Source organism: Macaca fascicularis, chromosome 9, assembly GCF_037993035.2.
Source record: "Macaca fascicularis isolate 582-1 chromosome 9, T2T-MFA8v1.1".
In the NCBI taxonomy this organism is placed as follows: Eukaryota; Metazoa; Chordata; class Mammalia; order Primates; family Cercopithecidae; genus Macaca; species Macaca fascicularis.
In genome coordinates this window covers 12,835,316-12,856,687 of record NC_088383.1, presented here as the reverse complement: position 1 = coordinate 12,856,687, position 21,372 = coordinate 12,835,316, and the positions used below count along the sequence as shown (strand labels likewise).

Here is a 21,372-nt window from a genome sequence, read left to right as displayed (position 1 = left end):
GCCCTCCCACTGGAAGCCAACTACATAAAGAGCTAAAAGTTGAGAATAGTAAACAATTATACAGAAGTTTTGAAATCTTTTTAAGGCATGTAAAATATGATTAACTTCTCAAAGTGCTTTAATCTTCTAATATTCAATAATTTCAGGAGGGTTCTGATAACGATGATGATGAGGGAGAAGAAGAGGAGGAAGAGAATACAGATTACCTTACAGATTCCAATAAGGAAAATGAAACCGATGAAGAGAATACTGTATGTATGGCTGAAAAGTTTACTTTTTGAAATTGTGCAACATTTTTATAGTATTCAAATTTTAGTCACTAAACTTTTGTTTCTTTTGATTATGAAAAATGTTTGTTTAGAAATTCATTTTCAATTTGTTTTCCTAACCATTTTCTTTAAATTCTTTTAACATTGAATAATGTTAGATATTTTACTCACTTTACTCCTTGAGTTATGTTGAGCAAGTTATCAATACTAAAAGGCTTTGCCCTAGAAAACGTTACAGTTAAAATTTCTGGTCTGATTTTGTTGTTTTGTTTTAATAAGGAGGTAATGATTAAAGGCGGTGGACTTAAGCATGTACCTTGTGTAGAAGATGAGGACTTCATTCAAGCTCTGGATAAAATGATGCTAGAAAATCTACAGGTATTAAATGTCGTTTGTTCCAAAGACTCCTCTCAATACAAAACGTTGCAGCCCATTATATTCTGGTTCATGTGAAGGCCTCTCCTATCTAAGTGTCTCTTCTGCAGCAGCTTTTGCTAGATCATGTGTAGACAGCTTGCAGCTAGCTGCTTGTCCTTCTTGCATCCCACATCCTGATTTGCATGAGGTAGAGTCGGTGAAAATGCAACACACACAAGATTTGGAACAGAATAATTTCATTATGCCAATCTTTGCCTTTATTTCTTAAATCGTATTTCTTTTTTTTTCTTGAGACAGAGTCTCACTCTGTTGCTGGAGTGCCCAGGCTGGAGTGCAATGGCACGATCTCAGCTCACTGCAATCTCCACCTCCTGGGTTCAAACAATTCTTGTGCCTCAGCCTCCCCTAGTAGGTGGGATTACAGGCATGTGCCACCACCCTGGGCTAAGTTTTGTATTTTAGTAGAGACGGGGTTTTACCATGTTGGCCAGGCTGGTCTCGACCTCCAGACCTCTCAGGTAATCCGCCTGCCTCGGCCTCCCAAAGTGCCGGGATTACCACGTGAACCACCGTGCCCGGCCTATTAACTCATATTTCTAAGACTTCTTTCTTGCGGTTTGTTTGGAAGCCAAACTGTGTATAAGATAGACATTTGGGGTCATTTAATTTAGTAAATTCTTACATTTATTAGTTGAATAGCTTCTATGTTAATGGAAAAATGTTTGTTATTTAATGTTTAAAGAAATACTAGTTGTTTAATGTATTCATAACATTAATAAACTGGATTTTCTAAAAAACACCATCTAGCAGTTTTTTGAATGCCACAGTAATTTCAAGTAACTATATTTTTCTAGAGTTAGAGGTAAAATCTTAGACTGCTTACTTCAGCCCTATATGTACTTGATGTTAACCCTTTGGTGACTTGACGAGTGGGTTTGTTTGTTTGAATGGCAGGATGCAGGCCCCGTTGGGGTGGGTTTGGTGGAGAATGGGAAGGGAGGGAGTGAAGATACTGGATATAGATAAGTCTTGAGGAGTTTTGCCAGAAAGGGAAGAGAAACGGGGAGGTAGCTAGAGAAGGTCATAGAGTTAAAAGACAGGGTTTTTTTTTTTAAAGGTAGAAGATATTATGGAATCTTTATATGCTCATGGAGCAGTCCTTTAGAGTTGAAATATTGGATTTTACTTTCCTTGATGCTGCTACAGCCAAAGGTATGATCAAGTACAAATTAGTGTTATAGGTGTCTTAGGTGATCTTCTTTCTTTAAATATTAAAATAACATGTGTTCATATATCCAGAAAGCTCCTAATTTATGAAATAAATCTTACATTTATTTTATTTAGGAGCCCAAGCAATCAAATAAAACATAATCATTATAATCCCTTGGAGGAGAGAATGGTTTACTTCTCTGAGAAACTTCCCATCTTATATGAATCAGTAGCCATTTACTCAACCACTCATTTGTTTAGCAGATATGTTTATTGGGTACCTACTGTGTGCCTAACAGTGTGCATCAGGCTAAGTATAAAGTGGTAAATGCAACTGACGTGGTTCCTGTTCTAACAGAAGGTAGATATTTAACAACTAAACAAATACATCATTTCAAATTGTGATGAATGCTAAGAGCAGAATGCTTTGGTAGAGACTGAGGGAAGGGCATTCCTAGATAGGATAATGGGGAAGACGCCTCTGAGGTCATGAATTTCAAACAGGGCAAGTAAAGTGGAGCCATCCATCCAGGTGAAAATTTAAGGGAAGATGGGAACAATGTGTCAAAAGTCTTGAGGGAGAAAAGAACCTGTGTTTAAAAAACTAAAAGAAGGCCAACACTAATAGAGGGCAGGGCACAATCCTATGTGGGAGGGTAGAGGTACCCAACAGGGCAAGACTAAATTCAGGGAGCCTGGACAGAAGGCTGTTGTAGTGAGTCAGGTGAGAGATGATGGTCAGCTGTCTAGCATATGGCAAGACACACGGAGAGAAGTCTGGATTTCAGCTATTCAGGGGTAGAATGATCTGGCTTATTTGTTGCTGGATTGGGTATGGGTGTGTAGGGGGTGAGGCATCAAAGATGATAGCTGGTTTTCCAGATTGGGCCACTGGCTAATCTCTGGGACAGGAAACAAGGGACCAATGAGCAGAAGTTTCCCTTTGCCCATGCTACACTTGAGAAGCCTTAAGGTGTCAAAATGGAAATGTATGGAGATCAGAGGGATATGTGGAGTGAAAACAGAAATGTGATTGGTAGAGTATATTTAAAGCATTGGAACAAATGATTCATCCCTGGTGTTAAGTGTGGAGATAGAAGAGAAGCAGGGTCAGAATTGAGCCCTGAAGAACCCTAACATTTAGAAATAAGGTAGAAAAGCTGATGAAGTCAAAGGAATAGAAGTTTTTGATATGGTCCAATAATTTTTGCTTATTGACAGTTCTTGAAGAAGCAAGCTGGAAGGATGGGAAGATATAATCAAGGAGGGAAGTTTGGATTCACATTTTTGCAGGAGATATGCTTTTTGTGCTGGAGAAAAACTTAATCCTATACTAGGCCCTAGTTTTTAAGCAATATCAAAATACTGAACAACTGTACAGTATCTCTTTGTTTTGATAAAATTGTCACAGGAAGATACAGTATCCTAGAGATACTAGTTTTCCATAAATCAAGCCCTTAAACTTAGTGGAATCCTAATTATATCACACCAGGAAGATGTTTTGGTTTTGCAGGGGAAAGAGAAGAGCAGGGAGATCAATGCAGAATAAATTTAAAATTATTTCTTAAAACATCTGTAAGAATAAGCAAAATAGAGAATGCTAACAGATTTTTGGGAAATGAGTGAAATGCTCTACAAGATATGAAAATATGGCTGGGTGCGGTGGCTCACACCTGTAATCCCAGCACTTTGAGAGGCCGAGGCGGGCGGATCAGATGAGGTCAGGAGTTCAAGACCAGCCTGACCAACATGGTAAAACCCTGTCTCTACTAAAAATACAAAAAAAAATTAGCTGGGCTCGGTGGTGGGCACCTGTAATCCCAGCTGCTCGGGAGGCTGAGGAGGAGAATCACTTGAACCTGGGAGGCAGAGGTTGCAGTGAGCCGGGATCGCACCATTGGGGACAAGAGCAAGACTTCATCTCAAAAAAAAAAAAAAGATAAAACGTTTTAAACTGACAATAATAGTTTGATACAGGAACAGATTAATGAAACAGAGGAGAATACAAAATCGACCCAAAACATGACCGTTTAATAATATGATGAAGATAACATTGCAAATCAGTTAAGGGAAAACAGACAATAAACAGAAATAAAGTTGACTTTCCGTTTTATTTCCACACCAGAATTAATTGCAAATCTATCAAACACTCCCATAATTTTGAAGACTGTTGGGCCCTGCATCAAGTGCTTTACATCTATTCTTTGCACAGTGCTGTCAGATACTATTAGTATTCTTTTGCTTTAGCTAAAGAAACAGAGGCTTGGAAAGACAAGAAGCTTGCTGGCCAGGCATGGTGGCTCACGCCTGTAATCCCAGCACTTTGGGAGGCTAAGATGGGTGGATCACGCGGTCAGGAGATCGAGACCATCATGACTAACACGATGAAACCCTGTCTCCACTAAAAGTACAAAAAATTAGCTGGGCGTGGTGGCGGATGCCTGTAGTCCCAGCTGCTTGGGAGGCTGAGGCAGGAGAATCACTTGAACCCGGGAGGTGGAGGTTGCAGTAAGCCAAGATTGTTCCACTGCGCAATCTCTCTGCCTGGGGGACAGGGTGAGACTGTCTCCAAAAAAAAAAAAACTTGCTTATGGCCACATGGCTAAGAGGTGTGAGAATCTGTTCTCAACTATTTTACTGTGTTGCCTTCTAGCACAGGATGCTATGAGAAACTTGAAGAAATGACAGGAAGAAAACGTTTATAGTCTACACAAAGGCCTAATACTTCTATAGCAAACCAATGAGAAATGATAAATGATCTAGTTTTTTTTTTTAATTGTATGAAAGGTAATGGCAAAATCATGCCAAAGCTCATGAGTAATAAAATAGTGTGCAAATTCAGATGAGCCTTTTCACTCATCAGACCATCAGATACTGAGATTTACTAAGTGATAATACCCAGTGTGGTTTTGTTTGAGTAAACGTATTTGTAAATGTCTGTCAGTCCAGCTTTTTTAGAGGGAAATTCAGTAAACCTGTCGAATGGGCTTGCCAGTTGATCTAAAAATTTACCCCTACTTGTTCTCTTTATAAAGCTAAATATACAAAGATATCACATTGTGATAGGAAAGAAAGTCCTTCCATGTGTGGGAAGGAGCATTAAAAAAAAAAGTCTTGGTTGTCTGTCAATAATCAATTAAATAATAAGGGCATATCGACGTAATTCGCTCTATATATATTCAAAGAAAAAGATAACCAAGATATAGGATTAAACAGAAGAAAAAATATGTATGTTGAGTATACAACAGTATGCATAGTGGTTGCTTGTGTTTATATGTATATATTGTTCGTATATGCAAGAAAAAATCTGAGAGAACATACTCCATTGTTAATAGTTGTTGCATCTTGGGGTTGGGGCAGAGGGAAGTAGCTGGAGGAGTTAGTATGGACATACTTACCAATACATTTTCGTATTTAAATATTTTATGAAGAGAATATGTTAATGTTATAATCAGGGAGAAAAATCAAGATTTGTCTATTGTGATCCTTTTGAATTTTAAGAAAAAAGTCTTCATAAATCTTATAAACCTGGGAAGACTTCAAGCAGATTATAATAAACTGGAGCTTAAAAAACAATAAAACAGGATTTTACTTGATTTGCAAGTCTCTTGAATATATGGGGCCTGTATCAGAAGACTGTTTAAATGGTGGTAGAGCAGTTTCCAAGACATTGAGGGCCTTTCAGCATGACCTGCCTAGCTTCATGGAATATTCAGCTCTTCCCTCTTTGCTGCTCATTCATCAGTCCTGTGTTTGCAGTTCCCTAAGTGCACCATGCTGGTTCATGTCCTTGCTTTGCACCTGTTCTTCCCCTGCCTGGATTCCCTCCAAATCCCCCAAACTGCTCTTTTACCGTTTGCTTGGAAGAAGTCGATGAAGTCTTTAACATTCTCAAATGTGCCATTTCTATTCAGCCTTTCGTGAAAGGCACACAACCACTGCCAGCCAGGTACAGGTAGTCACTTAATCTCCTCCACAGGTGTTATACACCTATGATGTATCATCATAATTGTTTCTGCATCTGTCTTAACAAGCTTATTGAGCTCTTGGAGGGTAGTGGCTAAGTATTTTTAACATTACTATCTCCAAGCCTGTAACATATGGCAAGTCTTCAGTGAAGGTTCATTTAATTAATTGGTTGGAAAGTTCATTGTAAATGTTAAAAATAATTGATTTTGCCAACCAAGGAATTAATCCGAATGGTCATAGATTCCATTCATTCTTCAGTACTCCCTGAGTGCCTGCTGTGGGTAACGCCCTGCTGGGGAGCCCTGGAGAAAGGGATGCAGTGATGAGCCCATGCTGCCTGGGATTATGAAGGAAGATGTGGTCTAGGAAGATGAATAGAAGGGTGTGGTGTATTTAAGGAGGGGGGGGGAAGATTTGGTAGAACCTGCAGCACTGCGTGCTTGGGAGAGGCTGGAGCAGTCAACAGCAGCCAAGTCCCATAGTTCCTTCCATGTCGTAGGCAGAGGTGTTAGGTGGAGGGAGAAATGCTCCCTAGATTTATCCACGGTTCGAAAGAGTATTATGATAGTTGTGATTGTTGACTGTTACAGTTCTTACGATTGTTGTGTTTTAAGAAATACAGCATTGGGCCGGGCGCAGTGGCTCAAGCCTGTAATCCCAGCACTTTGGGAGGCCGAGACGGGCGGATCACGAGGTCAGGAGATCAAGACCATCCTGGCTAACACGGTGAAACCCCGTCTCTATTAAAAAATACAAAAAACTAGCCGGGCGAGGTGGCAGGCGCCTGTAGTCCCAGCTACTCGGGAGGCTGAGGCAGGAGAATGGCGTAAACTCGGGCGGCGGAGCTTGCAGTGAGCTGAGATCCGGCCACTGCACTCCAGCTTGGGCGACAGAGCGAGACTCTGTCAAAAAAAAAAAAAAAAAAAAAAAAAAAAAGAAATACAGCATTGAATGAGTTTGCAATTTATATTGACATACATCCATATATATCTTGGAGTGTTTATTATGTCCTTTTTAATTTCTTTTAGCAACGAAGTGGTGAATCTGTTAAAGTGCACCAACTAGATGTTGCCATTCCTTTGCATCTCAAAAGCCAGCTGAGGAAAGGGCCCCCACTGGGAGGTGGGGAAGGAGAGGCCGAGTCTGCAGACACAATGCCGTTTGTCATGTTAACAAGAAAAGGCAATAAACAGCAGGTAAGAAACTGCCCGGCCTGTAATTATAGCTGATTGTGAGTTATCCCGTTTAAGGAGCAACTTTGTTTTATTGGTTTTAACTTATCTTTGACCTACAAGGGGATAAGGGTTGCACAGTTTTAAAGCGTTCAGTGTTCAGTGGTAGAATAATTTCATCCCTTATATGGTTTGTCTTTTATTTGCTTGTTTGTTTGAGACAGAGTCTCACTTTGTCACCTAGGCTGGAGTGCAGTGGCAGAATCTTGGCTCACTGCAGCCTCCACCTCCCAGGTTCAAACGATTCTTCTGCCTCAGCCTCCGGAGTAGGTGGGATTACAGGCATCCACCATGACGCCTGGCTAATTTTTGTATTTTTAGTAGAGACGGGGTTTCACCATGTTGGCCAGGCTGGTCTCGAACTCCTGACCTCAGGTGATCCGCCCACCTCGGCCTCCCAAAGTGCTTGGATTACAGGCGTGAGCCACTGCGCCTGGCCCCTTATGTGTTTTAAATGATATATATTTGTTAGAATATGTAACTACCTTGATATCTAGCATAAACGTCCACAAGCAAGCCCCGGGCAGGGAAGGAAAGGAGGATGGCAACTGATGCAGCTCCGAAGAGGCTTGGCTGCCGTCACTTGAACATCACACCAACCCTTCTCTATATCCCTCTCCATTTTTGTTGTTTGCTCTTTCCCCCTTCATACAAGATTGTCCCTCAAAACCTTTTGCCCCTCTACCAAGCTGTTACTCTAGGGACTCATAGTTGATTTGTCGTATACTTATTGAGCATCTACTATGTGCCAGGTACTATTCTATTCAGGTCCTGAGGCTACAGTGATACACAGACCAATGTACCTGCCCTCGTGGAACTTACCTCCTACTAAGAGAGTGAGAGAGACAAATGCACCTATTTGTAGACAGTGAAACATGGTATGAAGAGAATATAGGCCAGCTCTCAGATATACCTTTAGGTGTATTTAGATCAATTCTGTAAACTTTTTTTACATTTTAACATTTCTGAGATCAAGTTGCTTCTTAGAGTTCATGGAATCCTGTGATAATTGACAGCATTTCTTTCTGCTTTAGGGATAAATAAAATAATGGTGCCTATTAGAATTAATAGAATGTTACATTTTGTTGTATATGGTAGCTGCCACAGTTATCTTAGACAAGTCCAATACCTGACTCCCACATTCATCTACACAGTCGTTTAACAAATATTTATTATTTACCTGCTACACACCAGGCACTTCTGTGTGCAGAACATAGCAGCAGTTAGCCAGAGTCCCTCCTCTCTTGCAAGCTTTCATTCTGGTGTTGGGAGGCATGAGAAATACACCAAGTCACGTTGGGGGAATGGCTACTGAAGGGGTGGCCTGCCCCTCCACACCCGTGGGCATTTCTCGTTAGGTGGAACGAGAGACTTGAGAAAAGAAATGAGACACAGAGACAAAGTATAGAGAAAGAAAAGTGGGCCCAGGGGACCGGCGCTCAGCATACAGAGGATCCATGCCGGCACCGGTCTCAGTTCCCTTAGTATTTATTGATAATTATCTTTACCATCTTAGAAAAAGGGACGTAGCAGGATAAGAGGATCATCGAGGGAGAAGGTCAGCAGTAAGACATATGAATAAAGATCTCTGTGACATGAATAAGTTTAAGGAAAAGTGCTGTGCCTTGATATGCATATGTAAACATCTCCATAAACCTTTTTAGTGCATAAAGAGCGGCATTGAGGCCGGGCGCGGTGGCTCAAGCCTGTAATCCCAGCACTTTGGGAGGCCGAGACGGGCAGATCACGAGGTCAGGAGATCGAGACCATCCTGGCTAACACGGTGAAACCCCGTCTCTACTAAAAAATACAAAAAACTAGCCAGGCGCGGTGGCGGGCGCCTGTAGTCCCAGCTACTTGGGAGGCTGAGGCAGGAGAATGGCGTGAACCCGGGAGGCGGAGCTTGCAGTGAGCTGAGATCCGGCCGCTGCACTCCAGCCTGGGCGGCAGAGCGAGACTGAGGTGGTTTCGCCCTGAGGTGGTTTTCTCCTCTCTCAGTAAACAGAACATGCAATCGGGTTTTACACCCGAGATGTTCCATGCCCAGGGACGAGCAGGAGACAGATGCTTTTCTCTATCTGAACTGCCAAGAGGCCTTCTTTCCTCTTGTACTAGTCCTCCTCAGCACAGACCCTTCACGGGTGTCAGGCTGGGGGATGATCAGGTCTTTCTCTTCCCACAAGGCCATATTTCAGACTATCACACAGGGAGAAACCTTGGACAATACCTAGCTTTCCTAGGCAGAGGTCCCTGCAACCTTTGGCAGTGTCCCTGGGTACTTGAGATTAAGAGAATGGTGATGACTTTTAACCAGTAAACTGCCTTCAGGCACTTCTTGAACAAAGCACACCCTGTACAGCCCAAAATCCTTTAAACCTTGAGTCACCACAGCACATGTCTCTTGCAAGGACAAGGTTGGGAGTGGGGTCACAGATTAACAGCATCTCAAATACAGAACAAGATGGAGTCTCTTATGTCTGCTTCTTTCTATATAGACACAGTAACAGTCTGATCTTTCTTTTCCCCACAGCTACCAAGGAGGATAAAGCAGGGTAAGAGGATAGAAAGAGACAGGGGTGATGAGGTGCCAGGAGAGGGAGGCTGCCTCTTAGGTAGGATGATCAGGGAAGACTCTGCAATAAGTTGCATCTGAGATGTCCTCCCCACTAGCACAACCTCAAATATATGATGCCTAAATATCCCTGCATTTGTTGGGCAACTTCTCATGTACACCAAGATCAAAATTGTGCAGTATACTTGTGCAGCATACAAGTGATATACTTGAGCAGTATACTACTTGTTGCTGCAGCGATACCACCTATATACCAATTAGAATTGTGGAGTGTGGCCGGGTGCGGTGGCTCACACTTGTAATCCCAGCACTTTGGGATGCCAAGGTGGGCGAATCACAAGGTCAGGAGTTCAAGACCAGCCTGACCAACATAGTGAAACCCTGTCTCTACTGAAAATACAAAAATTAGCCAGACGTGGTTGTGGGCACCTGTAATCCCAGCTACTCAGGAGGCTGAGGCAGGAGAATCACTTGAATCCAGGAGGTGGAAGTTGTAGTGAGCCAAGATCGCACCATTGCACTCCAGCCTGGGCGACAGAACGAGACTCCGTCTCAAAGAAAAAAATAAGAAGAAGAATCGTGGAGTGTGGGGCTGGCAAAGACTTCACGGCATGCCTCATGTATTGAGAGTTAACTTTGACAGGATCACAGCATTGCTGAATCTTCCTCAGACACTGCCATCATCAGGCCTTGCCTCCAGCCCAGGCTCCAGCCAGGCCTCCTGGTGCCTTCAGGAGAGCCACACCCCTCCCCTCCTTTGACCAGGGTTGGACTCTGGCACATCCCCCTTCCTTTACTCTCCATTCTCTATCTGTGGGGAAAATGAGAGCTTTTTCAAAAATCAGGCCCTAAATGTGGTGTTGCCCTGAGATCTTTGCTAAGACTGCTGTCCTCAGAGCACCGGGAAATGCTAATTCACCACTGTTAAACCAGGATTCACAAATCCCAGCATTTTTGCTTTTCTAGGGACTATTTAGTTCTCTGAACTAGACTTTTCTATTTCAGTTACCATGTTTTAGATCTCCTTCATTCTCTTTCTCTTTAAAAACTCTTAGCTTCCTCCTCCATTCCCCCATCACCAGCTTTTCTTGGCACACAGTTTCTAAAGGTAATTAGGCTGTAAAGTTGGAAGGCATGCACACATGCACATATCTTGGCTGTTGAATTGTGGAGTGGAGTACATGGCAGCTTCAGCTAGATATACCTTGGTCTCTATTCCTGCACAGCTGCTAGATAATGCTATTCCATTGGCACACTAGGGCCATGATTTTTGTTAACTAAAAGAGAGTTTAGGAATATCTCTTTTTGAAGGTCAGATTGCACAACAGTAAATAATCAGTTTTTTTCTTCCTCCCTTTCATGAAGTACATGAATATTCATTATCACCTTTGTCAACTCTACACCCCATCTGGCCCTTATAGAACATGTAGGCATTGAAAATAATCAAAGCCTACTTAAAAAAAGCTTGTGGGCTTTGGAAAATAAGTATACCCCAGCAGTCTGAAATTCTAAATTGTATAAATCAAAATAAGATTATGTATTTTTTAGAAGGAATATTTTTGGTTGAAAGTAGGTAGATTATAAACCGGGTGGCTTATGTAATTTTATGTAAATGAATTTGAAGTTCTTGTTTCTTAAAATGTAACATTTAATTTTTAATTGTTAAGGATATATTGTTATTAAATTTTAAAAATATTAGCAGACATGAAATGAGAACTCAGAGTACCTGGTTATTAAGTAAATTTTCAATGCTTCTAAACTTTATTTGGAATTTTGGAAAATGTTCAGTTTTTGGAACATTATTTGAAGAAACATCGTTGGTATGTTGTGGTCTGAAAAAGAAAGTATATTTTGTTGTGATTTTTATTCCTTTATTTGGCTTTTGGGTGTTGGCCCTTCTGGTGCAACGGTGTTTCTACAAATGTGAAATGTGTTGCCTTATAGGAATCTTTGGTTTTAAAGTGAAAGACCTCTTTGTGCATCAAATTTGTACTCAGAAATAACTTTCTGTTGTGGTCATTAGGGGAAAGAAAAAATTGCACCAATGAAGTGAGTAGTTGCAGAGAAAGAAAAAGATAATGCTTTTAGCCATTTCTTTCTTTCTAGATTTAAATATTTATGAATTAGAATAATGAATTTAAATTAAAACAAGTTTTAATGTAATATAAATGTTATAAAATGCTTTAAAAAGCTTTTTTGACCAGGCGCGGTGGCTCAAGCCTGTAATCCCAGCACTTCAGGAGGCCGAGGCAGGTGGATCACGAGGTCAGGAGATTGAGACCATCCTGGCTAACACAGGGAAACCCCGTCTCTACTAAAAACACACACAAAAAAACTAGCCGGGCGAGGTGGCGGGCGCCTATAGTCCCAGCTACTTGGGAGGCTGAGGCAGGAGAATGGCGTGAACCCAGGAGGCAGAGGTTGCAGTGAGCTGAGATCGCGCCACTGCACTCCAACCTGGGCCACAGAGCAAGACTCCGTCTCAAAAAAAAAAAAAAAAAAAAACTTTTTTATTATTTCAAACAAATGTGTAACATAGTATAGTTTAATACTGGCAGACAAGCCTTTTTTGCAATTAATGTTTACATAAGGAGTTATGATTTGTTATTATATTTTTACTAGAATAATGGATAGTTATATGTCATAGTAACTTGGGATTATGTTTTTTAATTTTAGCTACAGTCATGGAGTAGCAGCAAAATATAAGCTAAATCACCTTCATTGCTATTATGTTCAGGAAATTTAGTTTGAGTGACTTCAATATTTTTATCATCTAACTTGCTATAAAGTAGTGTGTCTCTGTTAACAGTATCTTAGCAGCTCTGCAGTAAAGGCAGTAGGCAAAGGTGGCCATCAGTAAATTTGTCTCTTTGTTTCCCTGTATTTATTACTGTCTCTTTTATGTTCTTTTTAAGTACATAATACTTGAGAACTTTGCCTTTTGTAAAATTTGTCTGAGTTCATAAAATGTGTTTTTGTTCATCTTTTATTTATAATTGTTTCCCATTAGAAGATCTTTTTTTTTTTTTTTTTTTTTTTTTTGAGACGGAGTCTCACGCTGTTGCCCAGGCTGGAGTGCAGTGGCGCGATCTCGGCTCACTGCAAGCTCCGCCTCCTGGGTTCACGCCATTCTCCTGCCTCAGCCTCCCGAGTAGCTGGGACTACAGGCGCCCGCCACCGCGCCCGGCTAATTTTTTGTATTTTTAGTAGAGACGGGGTTTCACTGTGGTCTCGATCTCCTGACCTTGTGATCCGCCCACCTCGGCCTCCCAAAGTGCTGGGATTACAGGCTTGAGCCACCGCGCCCGGCCTAGAAGATCTTTTGACCTTCTTTGATCACATTATGAACTTTTCTTTACAATGTTTTGTACTATTTTATTATTGTGATTAGTGCCATCATCATTAGGCTTATTATTAGTGGATTATGAAGGAAATTTCAAATTTTATCGTCAGGAACCTAAAAGGGGGAGAAGTGGCCAACTGTTTTATTTCTGAGTGTTTAGATAAAAATATCTTAGAGTTGCAACATCTAGTTTCATGATGATTAAGAAATTATCTGTCTACTTTTTTTTTAATTGAGTCGGAGTCTTGCTCTTTTGCCCAGGCTGGAGTGCGGTGGCACAACCTTGGCTCACTGCAACCTCCGCCTCCCGGGTTCAAGCAATTCTCCTGCCTCAACCTCCCGGGTGGCTGGGACTATAGTTTTAGTAGAGATGGAGTTTCACCATGTTGGCCAGGCTGGTCTCGAACTCCTGACCTCAGGTCATCCAGCCACCTCGGCCTCCCAAAGTGTCAGGATTATAGGCATGAGCCACTGTGCCCCACCTATCTACATTTTTTACTGGGCTGCCTTGCTTGACTATTTTGTAAAACAGTAATATACCAATCCCTCTATTTGCATAATTCATAACTGTTTAGGACCAGTTAGTATAGCCACTGAAAGGAAAGCCAGCCAACTGATTAAGAGGATTGTAATGCCAGAGTCTATAATTTACATTCAGAAATTCAGTCTGCCATGTCTCTTCATCCAAGGCATCTTATTTTGTACTTGGAACAGAAAATGGTTTAAAATTTAGCTGTCACTCTCAAAGCCTAATTGATGTTTTTATATATATATATATATATATGTTTTTTTTTTTTTTTTTTTGAGACAAGAGTATCACTCAGTTGCCCAGGCTGGAGTGCAGTGGTGCAATCTGGGCTCACTGCAATCTCCGCCTCCCAGGCTCAAGTGATTCTCCTGCTTTAGCCTCCCAAGTAGCTGGGATTACAGGCGTGCACCACCACACCTGGCTACTTTTTGTATTTTTAGTAGAGGCGGGGGTTTCACCATGTTGGCCAGGCTGGTCTCGAACTCCTGACCTCAGGTCATCCACCCACCTCGGCCTCCCAAAGTGCTGGGCCCCAGGAGGTGCTGTTTTAAAAGGCTGTCTTTAGAGCATAAGAACAAAGAAGGGTAGTCCCAGTGCTTGCAAAGAGATATGGGAAACAGACAAAACAGACCTGTTCTCAGTCCCTTTTATAATGTCAAAAGGAAAGATTATTATCCAAAAGGATAAAATTAAATAATATCAAAAGGGATTATCTTACTACACATTGTCTGTCTGTATCAGAATATCTCATGTACCCCATAAATATGTACACCCCACAAACCCACAAAAAAAAAAAAAAAAAAAAAAGATTATCTGACCAGGCACAGTTGACTTGTGCCTGTAAAACACTTTGGGAAGCCAAGGCAGCTGGATCATTTGAGCTCAGGAGTTTGAGATCAGCCTGGGCAACATGGTGAAACCCAGTCTCTACTAAAAATACAAAAATTAGTTGGGTGTGGTGGCGTGCACCTGTAATCCCAGCTATTCAGGAGGATTGCTTGAACCCAGGAGGTCGAGGCTGCAGTGAACCCAGATGGCACCACTGCACTCCAGCCTGGGTAACACAGCGAGACTCTGCCCCTCCCCCTCCCCCCAAAAAAGAAAAAAGTTGTAATAAATAAAAGAGAGAGATTATCTACTTTAAGTGAGTCCCAGTTAGGCATAAACAAATTGTATCCTTTAGGACTGAAATCACACATAATTATAAAGCAGTTGTCATTAACTTAGAAAAATCTTACCAAATGGAATGAAAGATTCACAGTGGGCCAATATTTCCTTTTTCAAAAGCAAGCAAAATATACATGCGGAAAACTAGATAGTCTGATAAGCTTGATGTCAACTTTTAGCATAATTCTAGATTGAGTTTTAAAACAGATGGTTTTAGTTGTTAGGAAAATGAAAATTAAAACCAAACAAAATAGCAGTATATGCTCATTAGAATGGCTAAAATTAAAAACTGACCATATCAATTTTTTGCCTGGGATATGAAAGAACTGGAACTCTCATACACTTCTATCATAATATGAAATGGGGCTGAGCACGGTGGCTCACACCCATAATACCAACACTTTGGGAGGCTGAGGCAGGTGGGTCACCTAAGGTCAGGAGTTCAAGACTAACCTGGCCAACATGGTGAAACCCCATCTCTACTAAAAATACACAAATTAGCTGGGCCTGGTGGCACGCAACTGTAATCCCGGCTACTTGGGAGGCTGAGACAGGAGAATCGCTTGAATCCAGGAGGCAGAGGTTGCATTGAGCCAAGATTGTGCCACTTTGCACTCCAGCCTGAGCAACAAGAATGAAAAAAAACTCCGTCTTAAAAAAAAAGGGTATAACGTATAACCACTTTGGCAGTTTCTTTTTTTTTTTTTGAGATGGAGTCTTGCTCTGTCGCTCAGGCTGGAGTGCAGTGGCCGGATCTCAGCTCACTGCAAGCTCCGCCTCCCGGGTTTACGCCATTCTCCTGCCTCAGCCTCCCCAGTAGCTGGGACTACAGGCGCCCACCACCTCGCCCGGCTAGTTTTGTGTATTTTTAGTAGAGACGGGGTTTCACCGTATTAGCCAGGATGGTCTGGATCTCCTGACCTCGTGATCCGCCCGTCTCAGCCTCCCAAAGTGCTGGGATTACAGGCTTGAGCCACCGCGCCCGGCCTGGCAGTTTCTTAAAAAGTAAAACACACCAGATATTTCTAGCTATTTCATTCCTAGCATTTTTCAGTTAAGAGATGAAGACAAACATCCACCCAGAGATTTGTACATGAATGCAGAATTGCATGTGTAATAACCCAAAAGTAGAAACAGCCAAAATGTTCCTAACAGGTGAATGAATATGTGGCATATTCATACAAGGAAATACAATTCTGCAATAAAAAGGAGCAACGTATTGATGCATACAACATGTATGTCTCTCGAAATCTTTATGGCAAGCAAAATAAGCTGGACAATGAAAGAGTGCATGTTGTGGCTGGGCGCTGTGGCTCACGCCAGTAATCCCAACGTTTTGGGAAGCCGAGGCAGCCAGATCACCTGAGGTCGGGAGTTCGAGACCAGCCTGACCAACATGGAGAAACCCCATCTCTACTAAAAATACAAAAGTAGCCAGGTGTGGTGGTGCATGCCTGTAATCCCAGCTACTCAAGAGACCGAGGCAGGAGAATCACTTGATCCTGGGAGGCAGAGGTTGCAGTAGGCCAAGATTGCGCCATTGCACTCCAACCTGGGCGACAAGAGTGAAACTCCATCTCGGGGGAAAAAAAAAAAAAAAAAGACTGCATGTTGTATAATCTGATAGATATAAACGTTTAGAAAATACAGACTAGCCAGGCATGGTGGCACTTACCTATAGTCCCAGCTACTCAAGAGGCTAAGGCAGGAGGATCACTTGAGACTAGAACTTCGAGGCCAGCCTAGACAACATAGCGAGATATGTCTCTTTAAAATGAAAAGAAAAAGAAAATGCAGGCCGGGCACGGTGGCTCACACCTATAATCCCAGCAGTTTGGAAGGCCGAGGCGGGAGGATTGAAACCAGCCTGGGCAACAAAACGAGACCCACTCTCCCCACCCCCCAGCCTCCCACTCTGCCTCTACTAAAAATTTTTAAAAATGAATTAGCCAGGCATGCCGGGCACGGTGGCTGGTGTCTGTAATCCCAGCACTTTGGGAGGCCGAGGCGCGTGGATCACGAGGTCAGGAGTTCCAGACCAGCCTAACCAACGTAGTGAAACCCTGTCTCTACTAAAAATACAAAACTTTTGTGCCTGCCTACAAAACAGGTGGTGGGCACCTGTAATCCCAGCTACTCGGGAGGCTAATGCAGGAGAATCACTTGAGCCTGGGAGGCAGAGGTTGCAATGAGCCGAAATTGTGCCACTGCACTCCAGCCTGGGCAACACAGCAAGACTCTTGTCTCAAAAAAAAAAAAAAAGTTAGCCAGGCATGGTGGTGTGTGCCTGTAATCATAGCTACTTGGGAGGCTGAGGTGGGAGGATCACTTGAGCCCAGGAGTTCTGATGCTGCAGTGAGCTATGGTCATACCACTGCACTCTAGTCTGCAAGACCTCATTTCTTAAAATAAAATGCAGACTAATCAGTAGTGACAGAGAGCAGATTGGTGGTTGCCTGGGGATGGTTTCCTTGCTTACGAAGTTTGAAGGTGACGGATGTGCTCATTGTCTTGATTGTGGGGAGGTTTTCTGAAGTGAGCACATACAGCAGAACTCATCAAATTACGTTTTAAATATGTGCAACTGATTGTATGTCAGGTATACCCCAATAAAGTTGCTTTAAAAAAAAAAGTTTTGAAGCCAGGGCAACATAGTGAGACCCAGGTCCTCCAAAAAATGAAAATTAGCTAGACATGGTGGTGCACACCTGTAGTCCCAGCTACTTGAGAGGCCAAGGTGGAGGATTGCTTGAGCACAGGAGGTGGTGGCTGCAGTGAGCCATGATTGCACCACGGCACTCCAGCCCAGATGACAAAGCAAGACCCTGTCTTAAAAAAAAATAAAAAATGTTTTGAGCTTTTTAAAAAGGAGATGATAATTGTAAGGAGTCAATACTAGATCACTAAGACCAGATTCTCAAGCTGAGGTCACTGGGGGCATGGGTAGGGTTTACCGGGCTGGTAGTTAAGTGGACTACCTTAATATTTTTTTCATTTTTATATGTGAGATATTTATCTGCTGTCTTTTTTTTTTTTTTTTTTTTTTTTTTTTTGAGACGGAGTCTTGCTCTGTCACCCAGGCTGGAGTGCAGTGGCCGGATCTCAGCTCACTGCAAGCTCCGCCTCCCGGGTTTACGCCATTCTCCTGCCTCAGCCTCCCGAGTAGCTGGGACTACAGGCGCCCGCCACCGCGCCCGGCTAGTTTTTTGTATTTTTAGTAGAGACGGGGTTTCACCGTGTTAGCCAGGATGGTCTCGATCTCCTGACCTCGTGATCCGCCCGCCTCGGCCTCCCAAAGTGCTGGGATTACAGGCTTGAGCCACCGCGCCCGGCCTATCTGCTGTCTTAAATATGAAGTGTAGTTGGGCTTGTAGATAGTCTCTCACCTGCACTTAGTTGCACCTTAGTGTATCTGTCCTAGTGTGTTTGGCATTCTGGGTGTTCCTTTTTTTTTTTTTGAGTCAGAGTTTTCGCTCTGTCTCCCAGGCTGGAGTGCAGTGGCGCAATCCCGGCTCACTGCAACCTCCGCCTCCTGGGTTCAAGCGATTCTCCTGCCTCAGCCTCCTGAGTAGCTGGGATTATAAGCGCTTGCCACCATGCCCGGCTAATTTTTGTATTTTTAGTAGAGACGGGGTTTTGCCATGCTGGCCAGGCTTGTCTCTAGGTGTTACATTTTAAGAAAAACATTGACTGACTAGAGTGCATCCTAAGAGAGAATACCAAGAGAAGATGTTGGAGATAATAGAATCAGACTGTCAAATCAGACTCCAGTGAATCAGAGCTCTTGTACAGTGTTCAGCTTTAATGATAATTTCAAGGATGCCAGTATTCTGAAGACACAGGTTAAGCTGAAAGAAGCCTGGGACATGGGCACAGCTCCCCAAATCCTTCCATTCCACATCATGTGTGCCTTTGGTTTGGAGTCACTGATGAGGTCTCTTAAGTGAGGTATGCAGGTTATCAGACAGGAGAGGGGGAATTTAGGTTATGAAACATCTCCATCTTATGCTTAGATGCTGACATAGCTTACTTAACATTTTCCTGGGAGCCATGGCCCATAAGTTGATAGATCCTGTCTTGGTTTGTTTAATAAGAGCAATCTTAAACCAGGAACATCCTGCTGAAAACAAACACATTTCTAGATAAGGACTCACTTTCCTCCATAACAGAGAACTCATCTCACTAGGTTAGTGGCTTCACTCTCCCCTCATCACAGGTGTCTTCAGACGTATGAACGGCGAGTATTGCTGAAGATGGACTAGATCTGTTCTGTGTAAACACCTTTCCGACAGTGACCCAGACACTCCGAGGTTAATGGTTGAAAGGTTGTCCCCGGTTGCTAGATGCGTGCTTCTCCATAGGATGCAGAAAGCAGACCATCTGTTGTTTTATGGAGGTTGGACTTGGCTTTTCCCTTATCCAGCCCTAATAGGTTTTGACTGTATTAGAGTAATACTGGTATCTGTTTTTTCTTTTTTTCTTTTTTTTTTTTTTTTTTTTTTGAGACAGAGTCTCACTCTGTCACTAGGCTGGAGTGCAGTGGTAGCTCACCTCCGCCTCCCGGCTTCAAGCAATTCTCCCGCCTAACTGGGACTGTAAGCACATGCCACCATGCCAGGCTAATTTTTGTATTTTTGTTAGAGACAGGGTTTCACCATGTTGGCCAGGATGGTCTCATTCTCTTGACCTCATGATCCACCCGCCCAGGCCTCCCAATGTGGTGGGATTACAGGCGTGAGCCCCCACGCCCAGCCTCTATTTGCCATTTTATTTGAAGTCTGTTTTTTCTTTCTCTCAATGTTCTCAAACTATTTGTGACTCCTTTGTTATTTTCTCCCAGTTTAAGATCCTTAATGTACCCATGTCCTCTCAACTTGCTGCAAATCATTGGAACCAGCAACAGGCAGAACAAGAAGAAAGGATGAGAATGAAAAAGCTCACACTAGATATCAATGAACGGCAAGAACAAGAGGATTATCAAGGTATAAAATCATCTATAAGAGAAGTGGAAATTTTTGTTGCCTTTTGAATATCAAAATTGTTATTTTGTCTCACCTTTTCGTGTCATTTTTGTCCATATTTATGCTGAGAAATTCATTTTGTATCCCACTGTGTTAATTTTTTTCACTTATTTGTAAAATAACAATAGTGTAATTTTTACCATATTTTGCTCTAATTAAATTAGATTATAAACTGCTAGCTATGTTTGCAAGCAAGGTGATAATCAATTTTTAATTGCTTCACATTGCCAGCCAGTTGTGTGCAGATTCATTTAACAAATAGTATGTGTTGCTTAATGACAGGGATACATGCTAAAAAATGTGGCATTAGGCAATTTCATCATTGTGCTAACATCATAGAGTATACTTGACAAACCTAGATGGTGTAGCCTACTACACACCGAGGCTGTATCGTGTAGCCATTATGAATTGTTGGGACCACCATTGTATAGGTGTCTGTCATTGACTGGAACATGGTCACACAGCACACAACTGTATTTATCTCCTTTTGTCTATTGGGCGTCCTGGTCTTGAGGAACCTGTATTCCTTCAGATTTGAGGAAATACTCAAATTAGGATTCTCGTTTTATGCATACACACCCAACAATTTTTGGTTAATTGGAACCTTACATATCGAGTCCATGGAGACTTCATAAGATAGCATTTTGGTGTTCCTGTGGTATGCAGATTTTACAGCCGTAACAGTTGTTTATACAGCACTGTGCTGAACAAACCGCTGTTTGTACAGGAGAGTGCGTGTAAATCAGTATTTGTGGTTTCTAATCTTTTAATCTCACTTGTAGAATGTTCTCTCCCAGTTGATACCCAACAGTGCTTTTGTTTGTTTTAAGAGCCTTCCTTTGTCACCCAGGCTGGATGGAGTGCAGTGGCGCAATCACTGCAGCCTCAAACTCCTGGGCTCGAGTGATCCTCCTGCCTCTGCCTCAGCCCCCCACGTAGCTAAGATTACAGACATGTGCCACCATACCTGGCTAATTTTTAACTTTTTGTAGAGAGGGGATCTCGCTATGTTGCCCAAGCTCATTTTGAACTCCTGGGCTGGAGCAGTCCTCGCGCCTCTGCATCCCAAAGTGGTAGGGTTACAGACGTGAGCCGCCACACCCGGCTCCAACATTCTTAATGATAATAGCTAACACTGAGTGCTTACTCTTTGGCCAGACACCGTTTTATGTACTTTTTCAAAGTGTATAATCCTCATAACAATTCTTTGAGATAAGTGTTGTTGTTATCTTCATTTTACATTGAGGGAAATTGAACCTAAAGTCCCACAGCTAGAAAGTGACAGAGCTGGGATATTAACCAGTAGTCTCGCTCTACACACAATGCTCTTAGCTATTGCAATGCACTGCCTCTTAGGCTTTTTTACTGCTTCATAAGATAGCTGTGTGGTGGCCAAATTCACAGTAAAGGGAACATTGGGTATTAAAAGAGTCTCATCTCTTGATAATGCTCTTTCAAAACTTCTTAATCATTTTAGTCTGTATAATAGCTATTTTTCTTTAGTCAGCTCCCTGACAGGACTAATAAACTTAATCTCCCCAACATTTCATTCACTCTGTAGGAGGAGTACATTTCTTTTTTTTTTTTTTTTTTTTGAGACGGAGTCTCGCCCAGGCTGGAGTGCAGGGGTGCAATCTTGGCTCACTGCAAGCTCCGCCTCCCGGGTTCACGCCATTCTCCTGC

At 42.4% G+C, this 21,372-nt stretch overlaps 1 protein-coding gene across 5 annotated transcripts in view; it reads left to right on the top strand.

Moving 5' to 3' along the window:
* UPF2 (UPF2 regulator of nonsense mediated mRNA decay) overlaps window positions 1-21,372 on the top strand; it is a 131,514-nt gene that overhangs the window by 100,073 nt on the left and 10,069 nt on the right. For 4 of the 5 annotated variants that reach the window (XR_012417464.1, XM_005564621.4, XM_005564620.4 and 1 more), the window contains 4 exons: window positions 147-251; window positions 549-647; window positions 6,854-7,021; window positions 19,509-19,650. Coding sequence is in view for 3 of the 5 variants with exons in the window: in XM_005564621.4 (XP_005564678.1) it covers window positions 147-251; window positions 549-647; window positions 6,854-7,021; window positions 19,509-19,650 (514 nt within the window). In the remaining 2 variants the exon portion in view is untranslated. Of the gene's footprint in view, window positions 1-146; window positions 252-548; window positions 648-6,853; window positions 7,022-19,508; window positions 19,651-21,372 lie in introns of those variants that run through there. The other variant, XR_012417465.1, reaches the window with a different exon arrangement.